The sequence below is a fragment of the Leuciscus leuciscus genome (assembly GCF_965113295.1).
Source record: "Leuciscus leuciscus genome assembly, chromosome: 20".
Taxonomy (NCBI): domain Eukaryota; kingdom Metazoa; phylum Chordata; class Actinopteri; order Cypriniformes; family Leuciscidae; genus Leuciscus; species Leuciscus leuciscus.
The window spans coordinates 37,219,351-37,238,334 of record NC_138744.1 but is presented as its reverse complement, the minus strand read 5'-3'; the positions used below and the strand labels follow the sequence as shown (position 1 = coordinate 37,238,334).

At 39.2% G+C, this 18,984-nt stretch overlaps 1 protein-coding gene across 2 annotated transcripts in view; it reads right to left on the bottom strand.

The window, feature by feature from the left end:
• rftn1b (raftlin, lipid raft linker 1b) overlaps positions 1-18,984 on the bottom strand; it is a 125,474-nt gene that overhangs the window by 72,705 nt on the left and 33,785 nt on the right. Inside the window, exon 3 of one of the 2 annotated variants that reach the window (XM_082150097.1) lies at positions 6,919-7,099. In XM_082150097.1, coding sequence (XP_082006223.1) covers positions 6,919-7,099 — 181 coding nt within the window. The remainder of the gene's footprint in view (positions 1-6,918; positions 7,100-18,984) is intronic. The other variant, XM_082150098.1, reaches the window with a different exon arrangement.

The window sequence follows — 18,984 nt, the reverse complement described above, 5'->3', positions numbered from 1 at the left end:
CTCGAAACTGAAAAGACGCCGTTTTATGGTGTGATCCCCCTATGGGCGGGTTGAAGACATGCGGAATGAGCGCCTCCTACTGGCTGGAGTCTCTCGCCTCTGGACACAAAAGCCTCCGATGACGGGGAGCACGGTCACTCGAAAATACTACCTTTCTACTGATACAACGCTTAATGCTAATCGGTGAAGTATCCCTTTAAGTGACAGACAACAGCAGGAATATTAGATTAGGCTGTTGTCACTTTAAAACTGTAGGATTGAAAATAATCCAAGATATTTTAAATGAACAAAGATATTTGCTTTACTGTTTCCACCCCCTCTTTCCACCACAATGACCATCTGGAGTTCCTAAAGGCACAGAGGGGCTGATAGTGATCTAGACCTGTAGGCCAATATGTGTGTACTTTGTACTTTGTGAGTCAATGAATTGTCACACCTTTAGTACAGTGGGGGAAGTGTAATTATCTGATTGGTCAGTTTGAATGTCTCACATCTGGGTTTTAGTCACATGGTCAGGAAAGGATAAAAGAAGATTGAAACTGTTGCTCTGTCTCTCTTTATGCTCTGGCTCTCTTCTTCTCTGGGTCCCTTTCTTGGGGCTCTCTCTCTCTCTCTCTCTCTCTCTCTCTCTCTGTCTCTCTATCTCTCTCTCTCTCAGGTAACATTTACTACATGCTGGGTAAGATTAATGGTATAAGTTATCATCATCTCATACATCTATTTTGTAACTATTTTAAGTGTAACCATAACCATATTTTGTCATTAAACCTTTTCAATTACAACTAATGTGCTATCTAGTTTTGATTTGGTATTGACTTTGAAGTGCTACAAATTTCAATACAATATAGTCACTCTATAGCAACGCTCTCCCACATATTAAGCGATTGTAACTGCGCATATTTCCGTCGTTGGTATAAGTGGCAGTGGGTGGAATAGACAAGAAATGTGCAGTTTTCTACCATCTTGTTAATAACGTTTCTTTAGTCATTCGGCAGTCTTGCAGCCTGAACCACCCTTACAAGACTGAATGCACGGGCCGAATATACTGACACACATCCGGTTTCTTTCTCAACTGTTCACATGACATAACCAATGGATGCAGGCGAACATATGCAACCAGAATGTGAATGCAACATGCACTAAACTGGCCAGAACTAACAGCACAAACCTTCTTTTGGTGTTAAAAAACTACTGTCAGGATTTACATTAGCGTTGAAAAGGCGTGGAAATGGTTATTATTTTGCGGCTGCAAATGCATTTGTAGGAGTTTCCCTTTCAGACGCAGTATTCATGGGAGGACAGTATTTAAATAGATCATGCAAGGTGATTTATTAAGGTTTGCTCTCGTCAATGTACTGATATTTGCACCATTATTTACCGCCCCAAAAAAGTGTCTTGAACCAAACTCAAATTTTTGTCTAACTTGATTGTGTTGGTCATTATGGAAATGATCCGTTCTTTAATTTGTGCGTCACGAGTATAGATCACGCTCAGAACTTTCCACTCGCATCTGTGCTTTCATGGGATTATAGCGCTCTCACAGTAATTTGCCCTGTTTAGTAAAAGAGTTTCCCCATAGAACACCATTATAAAGAAAATACTTATGTGGCTTAATCACTCTTAGGTTCTTTACTGGCATCAATGGTTCCATGAAGAACCTTTAACATCCATGGAAGCTTTTTAATTGCACACAAGGTTCTTTATAATGAAAAAAAGGCTATTAAGATTAGAGTGTGCATTAAGACAGTATTCAGCTTATTAATAAAACATACTAAGTACCGTCAAGCAGACAAACCTGGAAAATGTTTGGGAAAGTTTCTCCTTAAGTGTATTCCTATCGAATACCATTATGAAGAAAATGCTTAACGTGTGTTTACGTTCATATTCTGGGCTCATCTGCTCACCTGTATGTAGTATACATCACCAAATAAGGTGTATACTGAATTTAATCTTTTAATATCAGTGTTTTTCACGTTAATGTCCTGCTTTTTTTAGTGGTTGAAATACTAGCAGGTTCTGATTATGGATCAGAAGTGCACAAAAAAATATCAAAATATCACTGTTGAAGTTCACATTCATTTTAGATCTGTATATCTATAGTATCCTGTCTACTTTTTCTAATCTGTGTCTATTTAATTATTTCTAATGAATCTCTCGAGCTTAGTAATAACATTCATTCACCTCTGGAAGGATTTAACTCGCTTAACCAAAACCCAAACCAGGTAATGACCAGCTTGGACCATTAGAAGTGGCTTTGAGCTGGATTTCCCAACAGATCCGTCTTTCATCCCTCTCCTCCTCCTCCTCGTTTCCTTTGTCTTCTCCTCTGGACGTTTTTGGGTCTGTTTGTTTTTGGAGAGAGTGAGAAATGGCTACATGAAGGTTTTCTTTCATCTGCACTTTTCCTCTCTCTCCTCTGATTTCTGGGATTGGCAGGGGAGGAGTAGAGCTGTGCCCTGTTTGATATCTCGCCTCTCTCTTTCTTTTCTCCGCAGGTTTATCCCTCAGGGCCGATGCTGATGCGAGCGACTGTCTCCACAGTGACAGACGCCAAAGATAAAGCAAGGCAGCTCTGCCGAAGCCATCAAAGGTTGGCAGCCGTCACGATACTATGATTCCTCCCAACACGCGCACATCAACACACACGTGACACAATCCAAGTCTGATCTTCTTTCGTCTTGTTTTGCTCTCGGCCTCTTGAAGACAAACAGAAGTCTTCACTATGAGCAACACATGCACATCATGACTTGTTAAAGGAAAAATTATCATTATTTACTCACTCTCATGTTACAAACGTTCTTTCTTCCATGGATTGCAATATTCACACTGATATTTTCTATATGACAAAAGCATACAGTTACCAGGAGCTGTCAATCTCCCAAAAATGACAAAGAAAAGTGGTCTATATGACTTTCTTTCTTCCATGGATTGCAATAGGAAAACTTTTGCACTTTTGAAATATATTCACAATGCTATTTTTTTCCATATCTCCCCCCAAAAAATAAATATATATATATATATATATATATAAAAGTGGTCTATATGACTTCTGAAATCATACGATAGCTTTGTGTGAGGAAAAGACACTGAATTTTAGTCACTGATATCCTTAAATCTCATTCATGCTCGAATAAATGTGTCATTCCAGGTTTGATATCATTGATTATTTAAATATAAGTTAAATTTAGTTTAAAAACACTGACAATAAATAATGAACAAAAATGTATGTTGGTGTATTCATCCTAAAATATTTAAATATACACTCTCATTTAAAAGTTTATACATTTTATAGACATTTATAATGTCACAAAAGATTCTATTTCAAATAAATGTTGTTCTTTCTGTTTCTTGAGCATCAAATCCTCATATTAGAATGATTTCTGAAGGATCATGTGACACTGAAGACTGGAGTAATAATAAATTACACTTTACTATATATTCACATAGAAAACAGCTACTTTAAATTGTAATAAAATTTACAAAATTTTACTGTATTTTTGATCAAATAAATGCATCATATTTTTTTATTTAATTGGCTACAGTCACGAAATAAATTTTTACGACTGAAATAAATATATATTTAAATGATTTCTGTAAAAGCACAGCAAATCTTGAGTGATTTTATTTGATATTCGCGATCCCTATGAGTGTCTACATTCCTTCAAATGTATAATTTTGTGTTTCACACACACACACACACACACACACACACACACACACACACACACACACACACACACACACACACACACACACACACACACACACACACACACACACACACACACACACAAAACTGACAGCATATGGTTTGAAACAAGGAGTTTAAGTAAATAACCAAACTGTGATTGTTGCATCAGCTGTTCCTTTAAGATGAGCGATGGAGTGTGCATATGACTTCAATAATGAGTTTTTGCATGAACATTCTTGCTTTTCAGTGCATGACGCATGAGCATGAGGGGAGGTCGTGCCGAGAGTTCATCCTGACATGCGCTGAAGTGTGTAATGTACAGTACAGCTTCCAGATCGAGCTCATCATGTCCCTCACGCACAGCTGCTTCATACAGAAAGGAAGAGTAGCCAAAACATCAACAGTAATATAGAGAGGAGTTGTGTAGTAAAACAGTAAAATACAGGAGGAATGTGTTTCAGGATTCCTGGTGCATCCATGAAAATGGAATAATTCCAGGGTTTTTGAGCGTGTGTGTGTCGTCACTGTCCAGCATCAGATCCACACTGTTCATCAGAAGCCACGTCTTACATGCCAATCTGGAGCCTTTATGTGCATTTAAACTTCAGAAAAATAGGCTCCGCACCGGCCCCTAAAACACTGGAGGCCGGGGGTTCGGGATCATGTCCACAACACTTAATGTCAAACTAGATTTACTTTATTTTTTCATCTGTTTAATATAAAAAAAGAAAAAAAAAGATCACCTCAATTCCTTCCTCCAGGGAATCTCCCCTTAGAGGTCAACAGGGTCAGACACATGTCTAGAGTCTCAAACCTCACACATGTGATTGTGGCGGCTGCCTGTGGTGTGTGTGTGTGTGTGTGTGTGTGTGTGTGTGTGTGTGCCCTTTACGCTGCCACTGCAGCCGTGCCGGTCTGGACACTGTGTGTCGGTGATATTAAAAATAAAACCATTACAATGTAAAAGATTATTATCGTGTACATAAAGATAAGGTGGAATCCGGATTGTCCCGTAGATGGTCTGCTTGCGCTTTAACCTCACACACACACACACACACACACACACACACACACACACACACACACACACACACACACACACGTACTCTGGAGTTTTCCCACTATCAAATTCCGTCATGTAAATAGTGAATCCGCCATGGCTCGAGCGCAACTGGCTTTTAAAGGGAATGGGAGATGAGACTCTGTTTGGTTTATTGCACATTGCGCCCAAAACTCACCCATTACTCATTAAGAGAATAGAGACGACACTTTTAGACCATGCACCGGGAGCGCCGGCCATTTTTCCCGTCGTTTAACTAGCAAAGGTGGATTCGGACGCACTAAGTGCACTTGTGCCGTGAGCTTTAGACCATGAGCTTAGATCGTTAAAATAGGGCCCTCACTCTTCACACAAGTGATTGTGGCAGCTGCCTGTGGTGTGTGTGTGTGTGTGTGTGTGTGTGTGTGTGTGTGTGTGTGTGTGTGTGTGTGTGTGTGTGTGTGTGTGTGTGTGTGTGTGCCCTTTACTCCGCCACCACAGCCAGGCCGGTCTGGACTGTGTGTGTGTGTGTGTGTGTGATCCAGCAGAGCTCCAGGCAGGGAGTGGATGTGACTTTGAGTCTCTGCCACTGTTTTGCCAGAGGATTATCGAACCGCTCTTTAACATTCACCAACTCTGTGTGACGGACTGTAAAGCGCTGGTCTCGTGCAGAGGGAAACTGTGAAGTCTAGCCCAGTGTGTGGGTTATACTGACCACTGTGTGAATGACATGCACAGCAAACAATCACAGGTTTTGTTTTTACATGCCAGTTAGTGGTGTGTTCATTCACTGTAAAAGTTGTACGTCTGTGATCAGTTGCACTGAAATTGGCCAAATCAAAACTGAAACTTTAAAACTGAAGGCTTATTTGTTTGAAATAGCTTTTAATCGATGATACAGTGGCATGTCATCTGTTTATTGTCCGTTATTTGTTTTTTTTGTGTTTATGTTTATGCGATTGGTCAACAGTTGTTGTTTTAAATAGTGCTTTATAAATAAAGTGACATTGACTTGCTCAGAATGTTTAAAAGTTTGGGGTCTGTATAAATCCAGCCGGCTTTGCAAAGAGGATGTGTCAGCACCAAATCTATTGGACCCTAAGAAGTCTTAAAGTCCTCCTGTGGTGAAAATCCAGGTTTTAATGTTGTTTATGTGTCTATGTGGTGTTTTTAATACGCTTTAAGACAAACCATGTGTAAATTCATAAGTCGACAGCATTGCTGAGTATTTTCTCCTTAAAACTGCAGTGAACCAAAGACAGTCTCAAAAACACGCTTTGAAATCGCTGGTGTTTCTGACGTCACAAACTACCTTGTGACCAATCAGATCAACGTGTGATCGTCAACCAGTGGATCTCTGAGCTGAGTGAGTGAGTGGAGGCGGGGCTCATTTGCATATTCATAGAACCGCGCATACTAAATGAGGCGAGGGTGTCGAGTTACATTCAAGCTATTTTAAGGCATGAAGAATTTTTTCTCAGGGAAAAACTTTTAAATTAGTCTTTTTAGTGATTAAAGATGAGTTTTTATTGATAAAATTATTGACAACAGGGAGACTTTAAATGTAAAGTAGCAAGCAGCCTGTTGAAGTGTCAGATAGAGGGTGGCACTAAATTATGATGTTTTTGGTGATAAAAATCTTGAGGAACATTATAGAGGATTTGAGACAAAAAAAAGTGGGATATCAAAGTGGGGTAGCGTCGGTTCTGGCAGGTCACGTTAGTCAAGCTCGCATCAGCTGATCCACGTCTACCTATAGGAATACGACGCCTATCACTGTATACATATATAAGCTCCTTTAGTATTATCAGCAGATATCGCGTTTCTCAGGAGCGAATTACCCTCCTCCCTCCCAGCTCCTCCTGTCTCAGTCAGGATTTGGCATTTTGATTCCCCTTTGAATCAGAATAAATTCTCGGTTATGTTGTACTTTAAAATCTTGAATTAATGATATCTGCATACATTCATGCTGGTTCTGTTCTGTTTACCCTAAGGGGGGTTATTGCTGCTCTTATCCATGCTAGGCTAGTTCTTGCCCAGAACAGAACCATACCGCCAAACTATGCTAATTGTAAATCGTTTTTGACGATAGTGGTCCTGACAGAAATGACCCCTGTAATAAATGTCAGCAGCACCTGTGGAGTTCATGTTCCCGTCATGTGTGTGTGTGTGTGTGTTGTGACCCCACCTGTCGGAGACTCTGATGAGCACGGCCCGGTAGAGCTGGCTCTGGATGCTGGCGGGCTCGGGTCCACACGGGTGAACGAACGGGTGCACAGTGCTCAGAACGAAGCCCTGCTGGTAGAGATCCTGAAGCTGAGACGGCAGCTCCCTCACCGAGGACACACACAGCGTCGACGTCCCATCTGCTGGAGGACACACACGCGTGAGAACAGCACATCACACACTCACACAGCGTTCTGATGAGAAGTCCTTAAAGGGGTGGTATAATAGCCTTTCCACAAGATGTAAAATAAGTCTCTGATGTCCCCAGAGTGTGTGTGTGAAGTTTCAGCTCAAAATACCCCACAGATATTTTTATATAGCATGTTAAAATTGTCACTTTTTGAGGGTGAAAAAACACACCTTTTGTGTCTGTCCCTTTAAATGCAAATGAGCCGCTGCTCCCGGCACAGTGGGCGGAGCTTCAAGAGCTTGTGTTCTTTTCCCTCACACACACACGCACTGAACATTTCAAAAACGTTTAGCCTTTTATGTTCAAACCGGAGTCAGACAATGATGGAGAGACTCAAGAAGAAGTGACAACATGTAGAAGCAACAGGACATTTCTGAATGGTTAGTTGATGAGTTTATGAAGCTGATGTGTCGTTATCTTCTAGTCATTGATTAGCATATTCTGTCGTGATAATCTATAAATCGTGTTCGGGGGGTGGGGTTTATGTAAATTCTAGGGTTGGTGATGTCACTAACCCGGGAGGAATGTGGTGTAGTCTCTACCAGCCGTTTGTTGTAGTCCTTAAAACACGATTTCTTTAAAAGCAAATATCTCCCTTTGCTTTGAACTTTGAGCGTCGTAACTTTGCAGATGTTGTTTATGATCAAACAGCAACATTACACACTAACTACAGTTAGAAAAGTCAAATCATAATCAACCACCCCTTTAAATAACATAAATAACAAAATTTTAGCCAAACAGTCGTTGCCAAGTACAAGAAGGAATATTTAAAGTCACCACAAAATCAAACTTGACAATTCTCTCTCTCTCTCTCTCTCTCTCTCTCTCTTCTACAGATTATTACAGTGTTTATTAAAAGTTATTAATCCCTGAACACAACTGTCTGCAAACTGGCATTCAGATCCCGGAGGACACACACGGGTGAGAACAGCAGATCACACACTCACACACAGCGGACTGATGTGAAATTCTTTCTTTTTATATAACAGAATTGTTGCCAAGCACAGGAAGGAATATTTTAAACCAGCTGGAAATCAAAATTTACAATTCTTCTTCTTCTTTTTTTTTTTTTTTTTTTTGACAGATTGTTTTTGTGTTTATTATGCATGCACACAACTGTCTGCAAACTGGCATTCAGATCCCAACTTCATACGATCCAATTAATTCCTAAAGACACGATACAGTGTTGGTTTCATTACACAAACCGTTTCACTCAGATATACCTCTCAATACAGGAGAAAAGTCCATCGAAAAAGGAACAATATTTAATTTTCAGTATGCATGAGTATAAATTATATTATAATATTTTCAAAACATTTAAATATAAGAAAAATGCCAAGCAGAGGCTTCTATAAGTAATGGATTTATTTTTATTTTATTGTTTTTTATTATTATTCAAAAATGAAAAATTTATATATAAAACAATTAAAAAAAACTTTTTTTAATTTTTTATTATTAATATTTGTATATATTTTTAAAAAATAAAATTTACATTTAAAAATGTATATATATATATACATTTTTTATAACATTTTGATTTCAATAATCTATTTATATGTTCTTGTTTATTTATTTTTTATTATTATTTTATATTGTTTTTCAAATAAAATAAAAAATGTGATATATAAAAATGGCAAGCTTATTTTTTAACAATATTATTTTTATTATATTTTGATTGGACAGTAGACAGTAATAGACAGGAAAGTATAGGTCATGTCAGACTGAACCCGAGTCCAGTGTGAGCCAACAGCTCTGACATGTTTTAAAGATGTGCATCACTTTATAAATCAACATTAAAATCATTGCCACTAAATCATGAATATTTAATAGGCTAAAACTCCTAGTTTGTATGTTTGCCGTCAGACACTGGACAGTCGAACGCAGTTTGTTGTTTTTCAATGCACTTTTCTCCGGGAGGATTAGCTAGTTTGTTTGCGACGTAAGAGAGAAGGAAGACGGGGTCGCGTTAGCAACTGGTGCCTGACTAACCTCGTCTATGATTTAATGGGCCTGGTGAAAAATCCAATTAAATGTGATTGTTTATCTGGACGTGAGAGGAGAGTCTTTTACACAAGAGCTTTGCTGTATCTGACAGCCCAGTCACGCCCCGCTCTGGCTGTAATGAGATACACTGGGTGTTACTGACCACACGCTTCAGAGTGGGAGGAACATTTTTTCCCCCCCATTTTAATCTAAGTCTTGTCTGGGCATAATGGGAAAAGAGAGAGGGAGAGAGGAGACATGCAACATAACAGACAGAAAGTGTCAGAATCACCCAGCTGTGCAACAACACATCAGATCTGTCTCTCAACGCAATCCAGACGGTCATATGCTAATGAGAGAGCAGGACTGAGGGGAAATCACGTCTGTGAACACACACACACACACACACACACACACACACACACACACACACACACACCGGTGTCAATGAGTGGACAATGCGTTGTTAGTGTGCAGTTTAGAGGTTCATAGCGTACGCCGTACGGTTTAAAACTGGCACATTTTGAAAGGAGCATTTGAGAATTAATTCTATAATGAGCCTTGTTTACATGTTTGAATGACATTTGATATGTTTTTGAACTGACTAAACTCAGTATGCATCCTGTAAGTGTAAACGGTATGTGACATTTTTCTTTGGCGTGCATGAAATACACAGATTATCTGAGATTTCCCAAATAGCAAAACAATGCAATTCAATTTCCGCTTGACCTTCTATTTCTGTGTCCAAATGATTTTCGGATTCAGTATTTTTGTCGTTTTCCAGTACAAATATCTAAACAATCACAAATCAAGTTATGCTTCCCTTAGAAGCAAAATAATATCACATATTAAGTCTTGTTTTTTATCAAAATTAAGTGAGATTTTACTATGCCATAAGAATACAAATTTATTGGCATTTTTATTTTATAAAAAATGTATTTAATTTAATTTTATAATTTAATAAAATTTTATCATTTTCTTGATTTAAGCATAAATTTCAGTCACTTGATTTTTACATATATTTTCAGAAAACTTAATCTCTTATCATTTAGCTAATCATGCAAATATATGTAAAGAATGTTCCAGTATTTTGTGTAACACTATATTTGAAGCCTTTATATACAGTATAAAGTATTTTAATGCATTAATTATGCCTTGTTATGCACCTTATAATGATCTCATGACAGTTATATGATAATATGATCTATTCATTGAACACCTTTAGAAAGTATAATGCATTAAAACACATGATGTAACAAGAAATCTTCAAACATTATAATGCATTTTAAATTTGTTTACAAGAATTTATGAATAGATATAATGCATTATAATGTACATTATGAATACCTTTATAGTGCATTATACATAAAGTGTTAATGGTATTTGTACTGGAAAACAATATAGAATTACTGAGGAAGAAAATAATTGTGATATCAGCTGCAATTTACTCAAAATATGCTAAGTGTGTATGATATGCATTGCATGCTAAATGCATTCTGTAAGAAAGTTAGTAAGTTGTTATGCAAACACAGCCGGTTGGACGCAGGGCTTTGCACAACTGTCCCAGAGAGACAAACACCCAGAGTGTGTCTGTCTGCTCACGCGGTCATATAAAGCAACCCAAACCGTTGCCCGGAGTGAGTGTGATCCAAAAATAAACCCAGTCGAACGGTCAGCGGTGCTTCCCATAAACTGTATGTCACATGTGTGCGGTTTACTGGAAGAAGAGATGACTTCAACACTGAACTCAACCTAAAGATGAACAGGAAGTCATTTAAAGCTCTAGACACTTGTTCTGCTTTTTAAAGTTAGAATAAATCTATTTATAGCGAGACAAACACAGATATGTGTGACTCGACAGCAGTTTTGGAAAGTACATGTTGCTCAGCTAAAAACGCCTCCCGACCAAACAAACAATATATTCCCAGAGAACAGTTTCAGATCCAGTCATGCTTGCAGATTTATCACGGTCCCTTGCAAATTGAGCAATATTTATCTGTTGTTTTTGCTGTCTAAAAGTAGCTTTTTGCACCATCTGCTAATGCCGGGAGGATTAGGAACATTTACCAGCCGTGGAATTTTTTGTATTTTATATTTTAAAATTCAGTGGTAAAAAAAAAAAAATCCAGTTTTTAATGTTGTTTATGTGTCTATGTGGTGTTATTAATAAGCTTTAAGACAAACCATGTGTAAGTTCATAAGTCGACAGCATTGCTGAGTATTTCCTCCTTAAAACTGCAGTGAACCAAAGACAGTCTCAAACACACGCTTTGAAATCGCTGGTGTTTCTGACGTCACAAACTACCTTGTAACCAATCAGATCAACGTGTGATCGTCAACCAGTGGATCTCTGAGCTGAGTGAGTGAGTGGAGGCGGGGCTCATTTGCATATTCATAGAACCGCGAATACTAAATGAGGCGAGGGTGTGGAGTTACAGTCAAGATATTTTAAGGTATGAAGAAAGGAAACTTTTTTTAAATATGTCATTTTGGTGATCAAAGATGAGTTGTAAGGGATAATATTATTGACTACAGGGGGATTTTAAGTTCTTGTCTATACTTTAGTGTTGGTGGCTTGATGGAAGGAATGTTCTACATAAAAGTAATCTATCAAACAGTGGTATTTTGTTGTATTTATACATTTCACTCTCGTTTGGCACTTTGCAAGTGTTAATTTTGCTCTCTGGCTGTAGGTACAAAATACAAAGGGAAGACAAAAAAGTGATTGTGGCCACGTGATGTTCTTCTTTTCTCAGGCGTAATTCCAAAGTTCTATTGTTAAATAGCACACATACACACACACACACACACACACACACACACACACACACACACACAAAGCAAAGCAAAGGGCGCTTCAGGCAAATCATTGGCCAGCTAAAAATAACCCTGGATTGCTCAATCATATTCTCCACAAGCTGTGAGATAAAACGAATGATGAGAAAATAGTCCACAGATACAAAAGCCTGCTAAACCGTACATGCACGGTCGGATCTGGTTAAGTATAATTAATCCTGGTATGTTTGATTTGATTTTTTGCTTTGTGTGTGTCAACAGAGGCAGATGCATGCTGGGTTCGCCCTCTCACATTCAATGTTATTCGCTCTCTTCGCCGTCTCCTCCTATATGCTTTCCTGAAGCTCAAACAGAGGAGCGTTGGCGCTTGCAACGTCAAGGTCATGGGTTCGATTTCCAGGGAAAGTAAGAACTGATAAGAAAGTAAAATGTGTACCTTGAAATGCAATGCAATGTAAGTCGCTTTGGATAAAAGCGTCTGCCAAATGCATAAATGTAAATGTGCACTATCGGTGTCTTGTACACAAAAAAATAAGCATCAAATTTGATCACATGCCACTGGGAAAACACACATTGGGATGTTGCTTGAGTTGGCCTTGATCACTCCCTAAACGGCGACGTCTGTGGCAGCCAATACAGAAAAGTCTTGTTCAGATCAGCTTTTGATAACGTGATCCTGTCGCTCATACCATAGGAAAGACAAATCATAAAAGAGCCGATAGTTTCTCCTAGACACTAATGAGAAGAAATGGAGAGCAAATGCACAAGATAGCTTCACATATATTCAATTCACAGTTATTTGTAGTGCTTTTTACAAAGTGCATGAGTCCACATTACAATTTGGAGTGATCTGTTATCAGAGTTAACTGTCTAAGTTATGTATTTCAGAAATGTACAGATACAAATCACAGTTAGCTAAAAATCTATTAATGTAAACAATGTAATAATTTAATGCAGACACAATGAGCTCATTGAAGTAATGAATACTTGTTTGTTAACAAATGATTATGACATTTTGAAAAATGTAGCATTGGTGCATGGATATATATCTTCTTTTGCAATTAAAATTGCATTCATTCTGTAACTCAATAGAGGGAATGCATTGACGTCACTTTCCCGCAGGAACAAACTGCCTCCGGACCGAGTGCAGAAGAGCTGAGAGTGACTGGATTTAATGGGAGAAACTGTGAAAACACGAGTAAAACAAACGATTATCAGTTTAAACTAAAGGTTGGACTGGATATAGTGTTCCTTACAACTTACCACAGATCCAGTGATCATGGATATCGACATGCAGCAGGAATCATGTTTCCTGACATTTATATGAGCCTGATTTCGACGCCGGGGAAATACATAAAGCTAATTTGCCTGTGAACGCTTTATATAAATACAATATAGGTCTAAATCTGGGTGATCACTTATACTTTATCAATGTTATATATCATCATATCATCCAGCCTTAACTTTTTTGTGCCAGTGTTTCTTTAAAACATCCAATTATTCAGAATATACGATGGTAAATATTTAATAGATGAGTTGTCAATACAATATAACAATATAAAGGGTGTGATTTTACCCCATAATTCAGCATATCGACACAAAATGAAAACTGCAAATCCAGCTTTCTCTGCCTGGATCCAGTCGTTTCTGTGAATCACAGCGATTCATTTGCTTCTCTGTTCTGTAGCTTTCGGGAGTCTGTAAATATATACCTCAGATTTCTTGTCAAATCTAGTTATACAGTCGATCTCAAAGCTCTTTCCCGTTTTAGATGTGTTTTTCACGGCATTCACGCTGAAAACTGAATGCTGTCGCTCAGTGTTTCTGCCACTCGGTGTGTGTGTGACCGGCCGACGGTGACGTCACACGCATAAACCCTCTATATGAGTTATATATCTTTATATATCTAAAGTCTTTGGTGTAAACACACATGTCTGTCCGACGCTGAAGCAGATTCTTGTGTGCCTGAAAGCGATGCTCATGAGGCCTGGAATTTTAGGTCTGAAGGAGAAACAAAGTTGATGAAAAACATTTTTGAGCAATAACATGTTCGTCTGTGATTTTGTCTCAGCCTTGGGTAATATTCATTAATGTCAACATTTTTATCTGGAAGAATTATTATATCAATTATTTGCAAATAGCAAAGTGTGGAGGGCAAATGTGACATTTAGCAGGTTTAATAATATCCGTTTGCTTGCGAAACTCCACATCTGTAGCTGTATGCCACTGTAAAAGTTTATTTCCTGTGATTAATAATGGTAAGAGTAATAATGGTAACCCTTGCCCAAAGACATTAGACACAAAAACTCAATTACAGCAGCAGACTGTGGCCGACGCCGCAGAGACTATTAATAAGAAATGTAATTATTTTTACATTAACTCTAATACACGACCCATCCAAGAGTGAATGATTACTCAGGAATACATACGAGCTTGTGTTTTCCAGCAGGATTTTTTTGTAAGGATTGCTCTTTTCTGGTTCTTCCAGGCCTCATGAGCGTCGCTTTCAGGCACACAAGAATCTGCTTCAGCGTCGGACAGATGTGTGTGTTTACACCAAAGACTTTAGATATATAAAGATATATAACTCATATAGAGGGTTTATGCATGTGACGTCACCGTTGGCCGGTCACACACACACCGAGTGGCAGAAACACTGAGCGACAGCATTCAGTTTTCAGCGTGAATGCTGCGAATAACACACAAAACACATCTAAAACGGGAAAGAGCTTTGAGATCGACTGTATAACTAGATTTGACAAGAAATCTGAGGTATATATTTACAGACTCCCGAAAGCTACAGAACGAGAAGCAAATGAATCGCTGTGATTCACAGAAACTGATTTGCAGTTTTCATTTTGTGTCGATATGCTGAATTTAGGGGTAAAATCACACCCTATATATATTGTATTGTTATATATTTTATCAATTAAATATTAACCATCGTATTTTCTGCATAATTGGACGTTTTTAAATAAAAACTGACAAAAAACTATACAAGTTTTATATATATATATATATAACATTGATCACCCAGATTAGACCTGCCTATATTGTATTTATTAGGGGTGTAACGATGCCCTCCTGTCACGATTAGATATATCACGATACTGAACTCACGATACGATATTATTGCGATACTTCAAGACATCTGATAAAAGGTTAACCAAAACAAATGTACGGTTGATTAAAATGGTAAATTTGATATTACATTATGAGTGTGAATGAATAGTCTTGGACTTGGTGCTGAAACCCAACGCACAGGACAATATAGACACCAGAATAACAATATTCATGATTCTGAAGCTGAAAACAGAATTATTTTAGATGAATATTCTTGCACTCTTTCACTGACTAGATATATTTAAAATAATGTAGGCCACTTTTACTGGTAACATAAGACATTTGGCATTATCAGGACCCACAAATATTCCCCCATTGCATAATGATACATTATATTCAACATTATATATAGTATAGTAGTTTAATGTAGTCACTAAAACTCTGAAAAGTTGAATTTTTTCTCACACAGTAATTTTTATTTTGGGTGAACTATCCACGATGCATGTTGCATTTTTGAATTGCGATATATTGTGACACGATATATTGTTACACCCCTAGGGCCCTATCTTGCACCCAGTGCAATTGACTTTGTACACGACGCATGTATCATTCCTATTTTGCACCCGACGCACAGCGGACTTTTCCCTCCACAGACGCACGTCGGTAAATTAGGGAATGAACTTGCGCTCCCGGGGGCGGTTCAGGGAAAAGAGGAGGCGTGTTCCGGCGCAAACGTTCCCTGGTGCTATTTTGCAGTTTCAGAAAACAATTCCTCCACAGACCAGGAGAAACCTAGCCTAAAGTCAGCGGCGCGTTCAGATGCTATTTTAAGGGCGCATGCTTGGCCATAATGTAGCGTGTGCACAACACACACACACTTTGATTCTCTCATCTACACACACGCAGCAGTTCTAATTTTTGCAAATCATACATAATTACAAGGAAAAATATTCCACACGAGGGAAATCATTGTGGTGTCCATGAAGATGTGAAAAAATAGGCATAAATCTAGCTTACACATTTACCCAAATTATTATACGCCTGTTTAACCGAAGCTAATTTGTGTGTGTTTCTCCGTCCCCAATGTCACTTCTCTGTGTTTTACGGCCCTGACGAGAACGTCGGTCTCCTCGGCTGTGAACCGCTCCTGGCAAATCCGCCGTTATAATAGCAAGCCGCCATGGAACAAGCGCGCCTGCTCTTAAAGGGAATGTGAGATGATGCTCTGATTGGTTTATTTCACGTTACGCCCAAACCACACCTATGAGTAATGAAGCTACTTCAGACAAACCCATTTTAGATTTGCGTCGGGCGCAAGAGTCATTTTTCCGCCGGTATAATAGCAACAGCGCCCGAGATCCGCCCACAAAGTTACTTGCATTTTGCGCTTGATACTTGCGTTTCAGATCGTTAAAATAGGGCCCCTAGTGTTTATATAAAGCATTCATGGGCAAATGTGCTTTATGTATTTCCCCGGCGTCGAAATCAGGCTCATATAAATGTCAGGAAACACGATTCCTGCTGCATGTCGATATCCACGATCACTGGATCTTTGGTAAGTTGTAAGGAACACTTTATCGAGTCCTACCTTTAGTTTAAACTGATAATCTCGCGTTTTCACAGTTTCTCCTATTAAATCCAGTCATGCAGAGTTCTGCCACTTGGTCCGGCTGAGGGAGTGTGTTTCTGCGGGAAAGTGATGTCCATGCATTCCCTCTATTACTATGATTTGGACGTGTAACGCACAAAATGGCGGAATAAGCCCCGCCTTCTAAATAAACGAGCCAATCTTGATGCCAGATTGGTGAACAGCTTTGGAGAGTTTGATGTTTCCCCGTTTAAAGCGACAGGAGTTGTACTTGCGGTCTCCGAGCCCTGAACGTTCACGAGCCAGTGCATTAAAAAGAATCGAGAATGGAACGAATGTACCGGCAGAAATGGCTTGGTTAGCGTTCTGCCGCTGGGAAAACGCGGTTCAATCCGGTTCGCATGAGGTTTGGAATAAAGATCTGTGGGAAGGAACTGCTAATGTTTTACAGAACGTTAGGCAGTTCTTATCTCATGACTATTAATGACATAATACCTTAGTTTTAATCAACTGGAAAGATCCGGTGAGATAAACGCCATAAATAACGTGAGGCATCTGTGAAATATGTTTGTCTGTGTCTCTAATGAAACAGGATTATTTTGCAGTGTCGTGTGTGGAAGTATTTCTTGAGGCTTTGCTCCGTGGAAAACTGCTTTATGTCATTAGTAGTCATTGCTCACAGTCGGCACACGAGCCCCAGGGCACCGCGGCGCGCGTTAATTACTTCACTAATGACCCTTTGTGAGAGAATCAAGCTGTGGCTGTGGAGCCGTTCCCAAATCTCTCTCCTCCCATCATCCCTCCCCTTCATTCCTCTCATATCTAGAACCTCTCCATTGATCCATTGACCTGCTTCTTTCCTTCAACAACAGTTTTAAACAATTTAAAGAAGGCCTGATATTCCCCTTTTCATAGTTTTGATTTGTTTTTGGGGTCTAGAACAGGTTTTCCTGCTTGAATGTTGATTATTTTCCTCATATTCTCCATTGTTGCGGCTCCTCTCTTCCCAGTCTGTCAGTAACGCTCCTGTTTACTTCCTGTCTCTATGAAGCCCCGCCTTCTGAAAAGCACACTGTGCTCTGATTGGTCGGCTGGATCAGTGTGTTGTGATTGGTCGAGCGCTTCGAGTGTGTTTGGGAAATGTCCCGCCCCTTACCATAACCGCCAGTTTAACACACTACTAACTAACTCAACCAGGCCCCACCCCTTTATTCTGCGTATGATTTATTTAAATGAGGAACATTTTGACGTGTCCGTTCCCAGAAGAAACTCAAGACTACAATGGAGGCGTTTCAGCATATTAAAAACACCACATAGACATATAAACAACATTAAAAGCTTGGTTTTCACCACAGGAGGACTTTATTCCCACTGTTAAATACCCGTTAGATGCTTCATTTTTGGTTTTCGAACATTTTGTACACTTTTATTTAAAACGAATGCCTCTTTAAGCTGAAGTGCAAGGGACAAGAATGAGTTCAGAAAATGGCGGATTCGAACTCAGTCACATCGAAGCTAACACAACCCACCTTATTCTCCACACACTGATCCTGTTATCAGACAGGTTTCTTTTGAAATTTTGTCAGGCTCAATCAGAGAGCGGTGGGCGGGGTTACTGTAAATAGCCTCCACCAACAAGGCGGGGTATTTACACTTTGGGCCCTACCTTATATAGCGCCTTGTTGGCGGGCTATATACACTTGGGGCCCTATCTTATGCAGCGCCAATCGCAACGCAAGTGTTTTTTGCTAGTTTCAGTCCAGCGCAGTTTTCATTTTCACGTCCTGCGCCACATTGTTTAAATAGCAAATGCATTTGTGCCCATTTGTGCGCCCATGGTGGTCTGCAAGCGAGGTGTGTTCTGGCGCATTGTTGGCGCATTGCTATTTTGAGTCAACAGAAACAGACTGAGCCATTGACCAACTGAAACCTGCTCTAAAGGCAATGGCGCAATATTTTTTTTTGTTATTTAAAGAGCATGTTAGTAATGTGCGCTTATAGGCGGATCCACAACGCACGTACACTCTGCTTATTAAACACACAGGGGCAGCACACAAACATGCCAAATATTTCAAATAAAAGGATTACAATGTAAAATGTACAATGTACAGCTTTCCTGTAGCTCAGTGGTAAGAGCATGGATAAAAGCGTCTGCCAAATGCATAAAGGTAAATGTAAAAGATTATTATTGTGTACATAAAGATATGGTGGAATCCGGCTTGTCCCGTAGATGGTCTGCTTGCGCACTTTTACCTTGCGCACGAGCAGAGACGCTGCTCTGGAGACGCTTCGGTCTTTCCACTATCAAATTCCTCCATGTAAATAGCGAATCTGCCATGGTGCGAGCGCAACTGGCATTTAAAGGGAATGGGAGATGAGACTCTGATTGGTTTAACGCACATAAATCC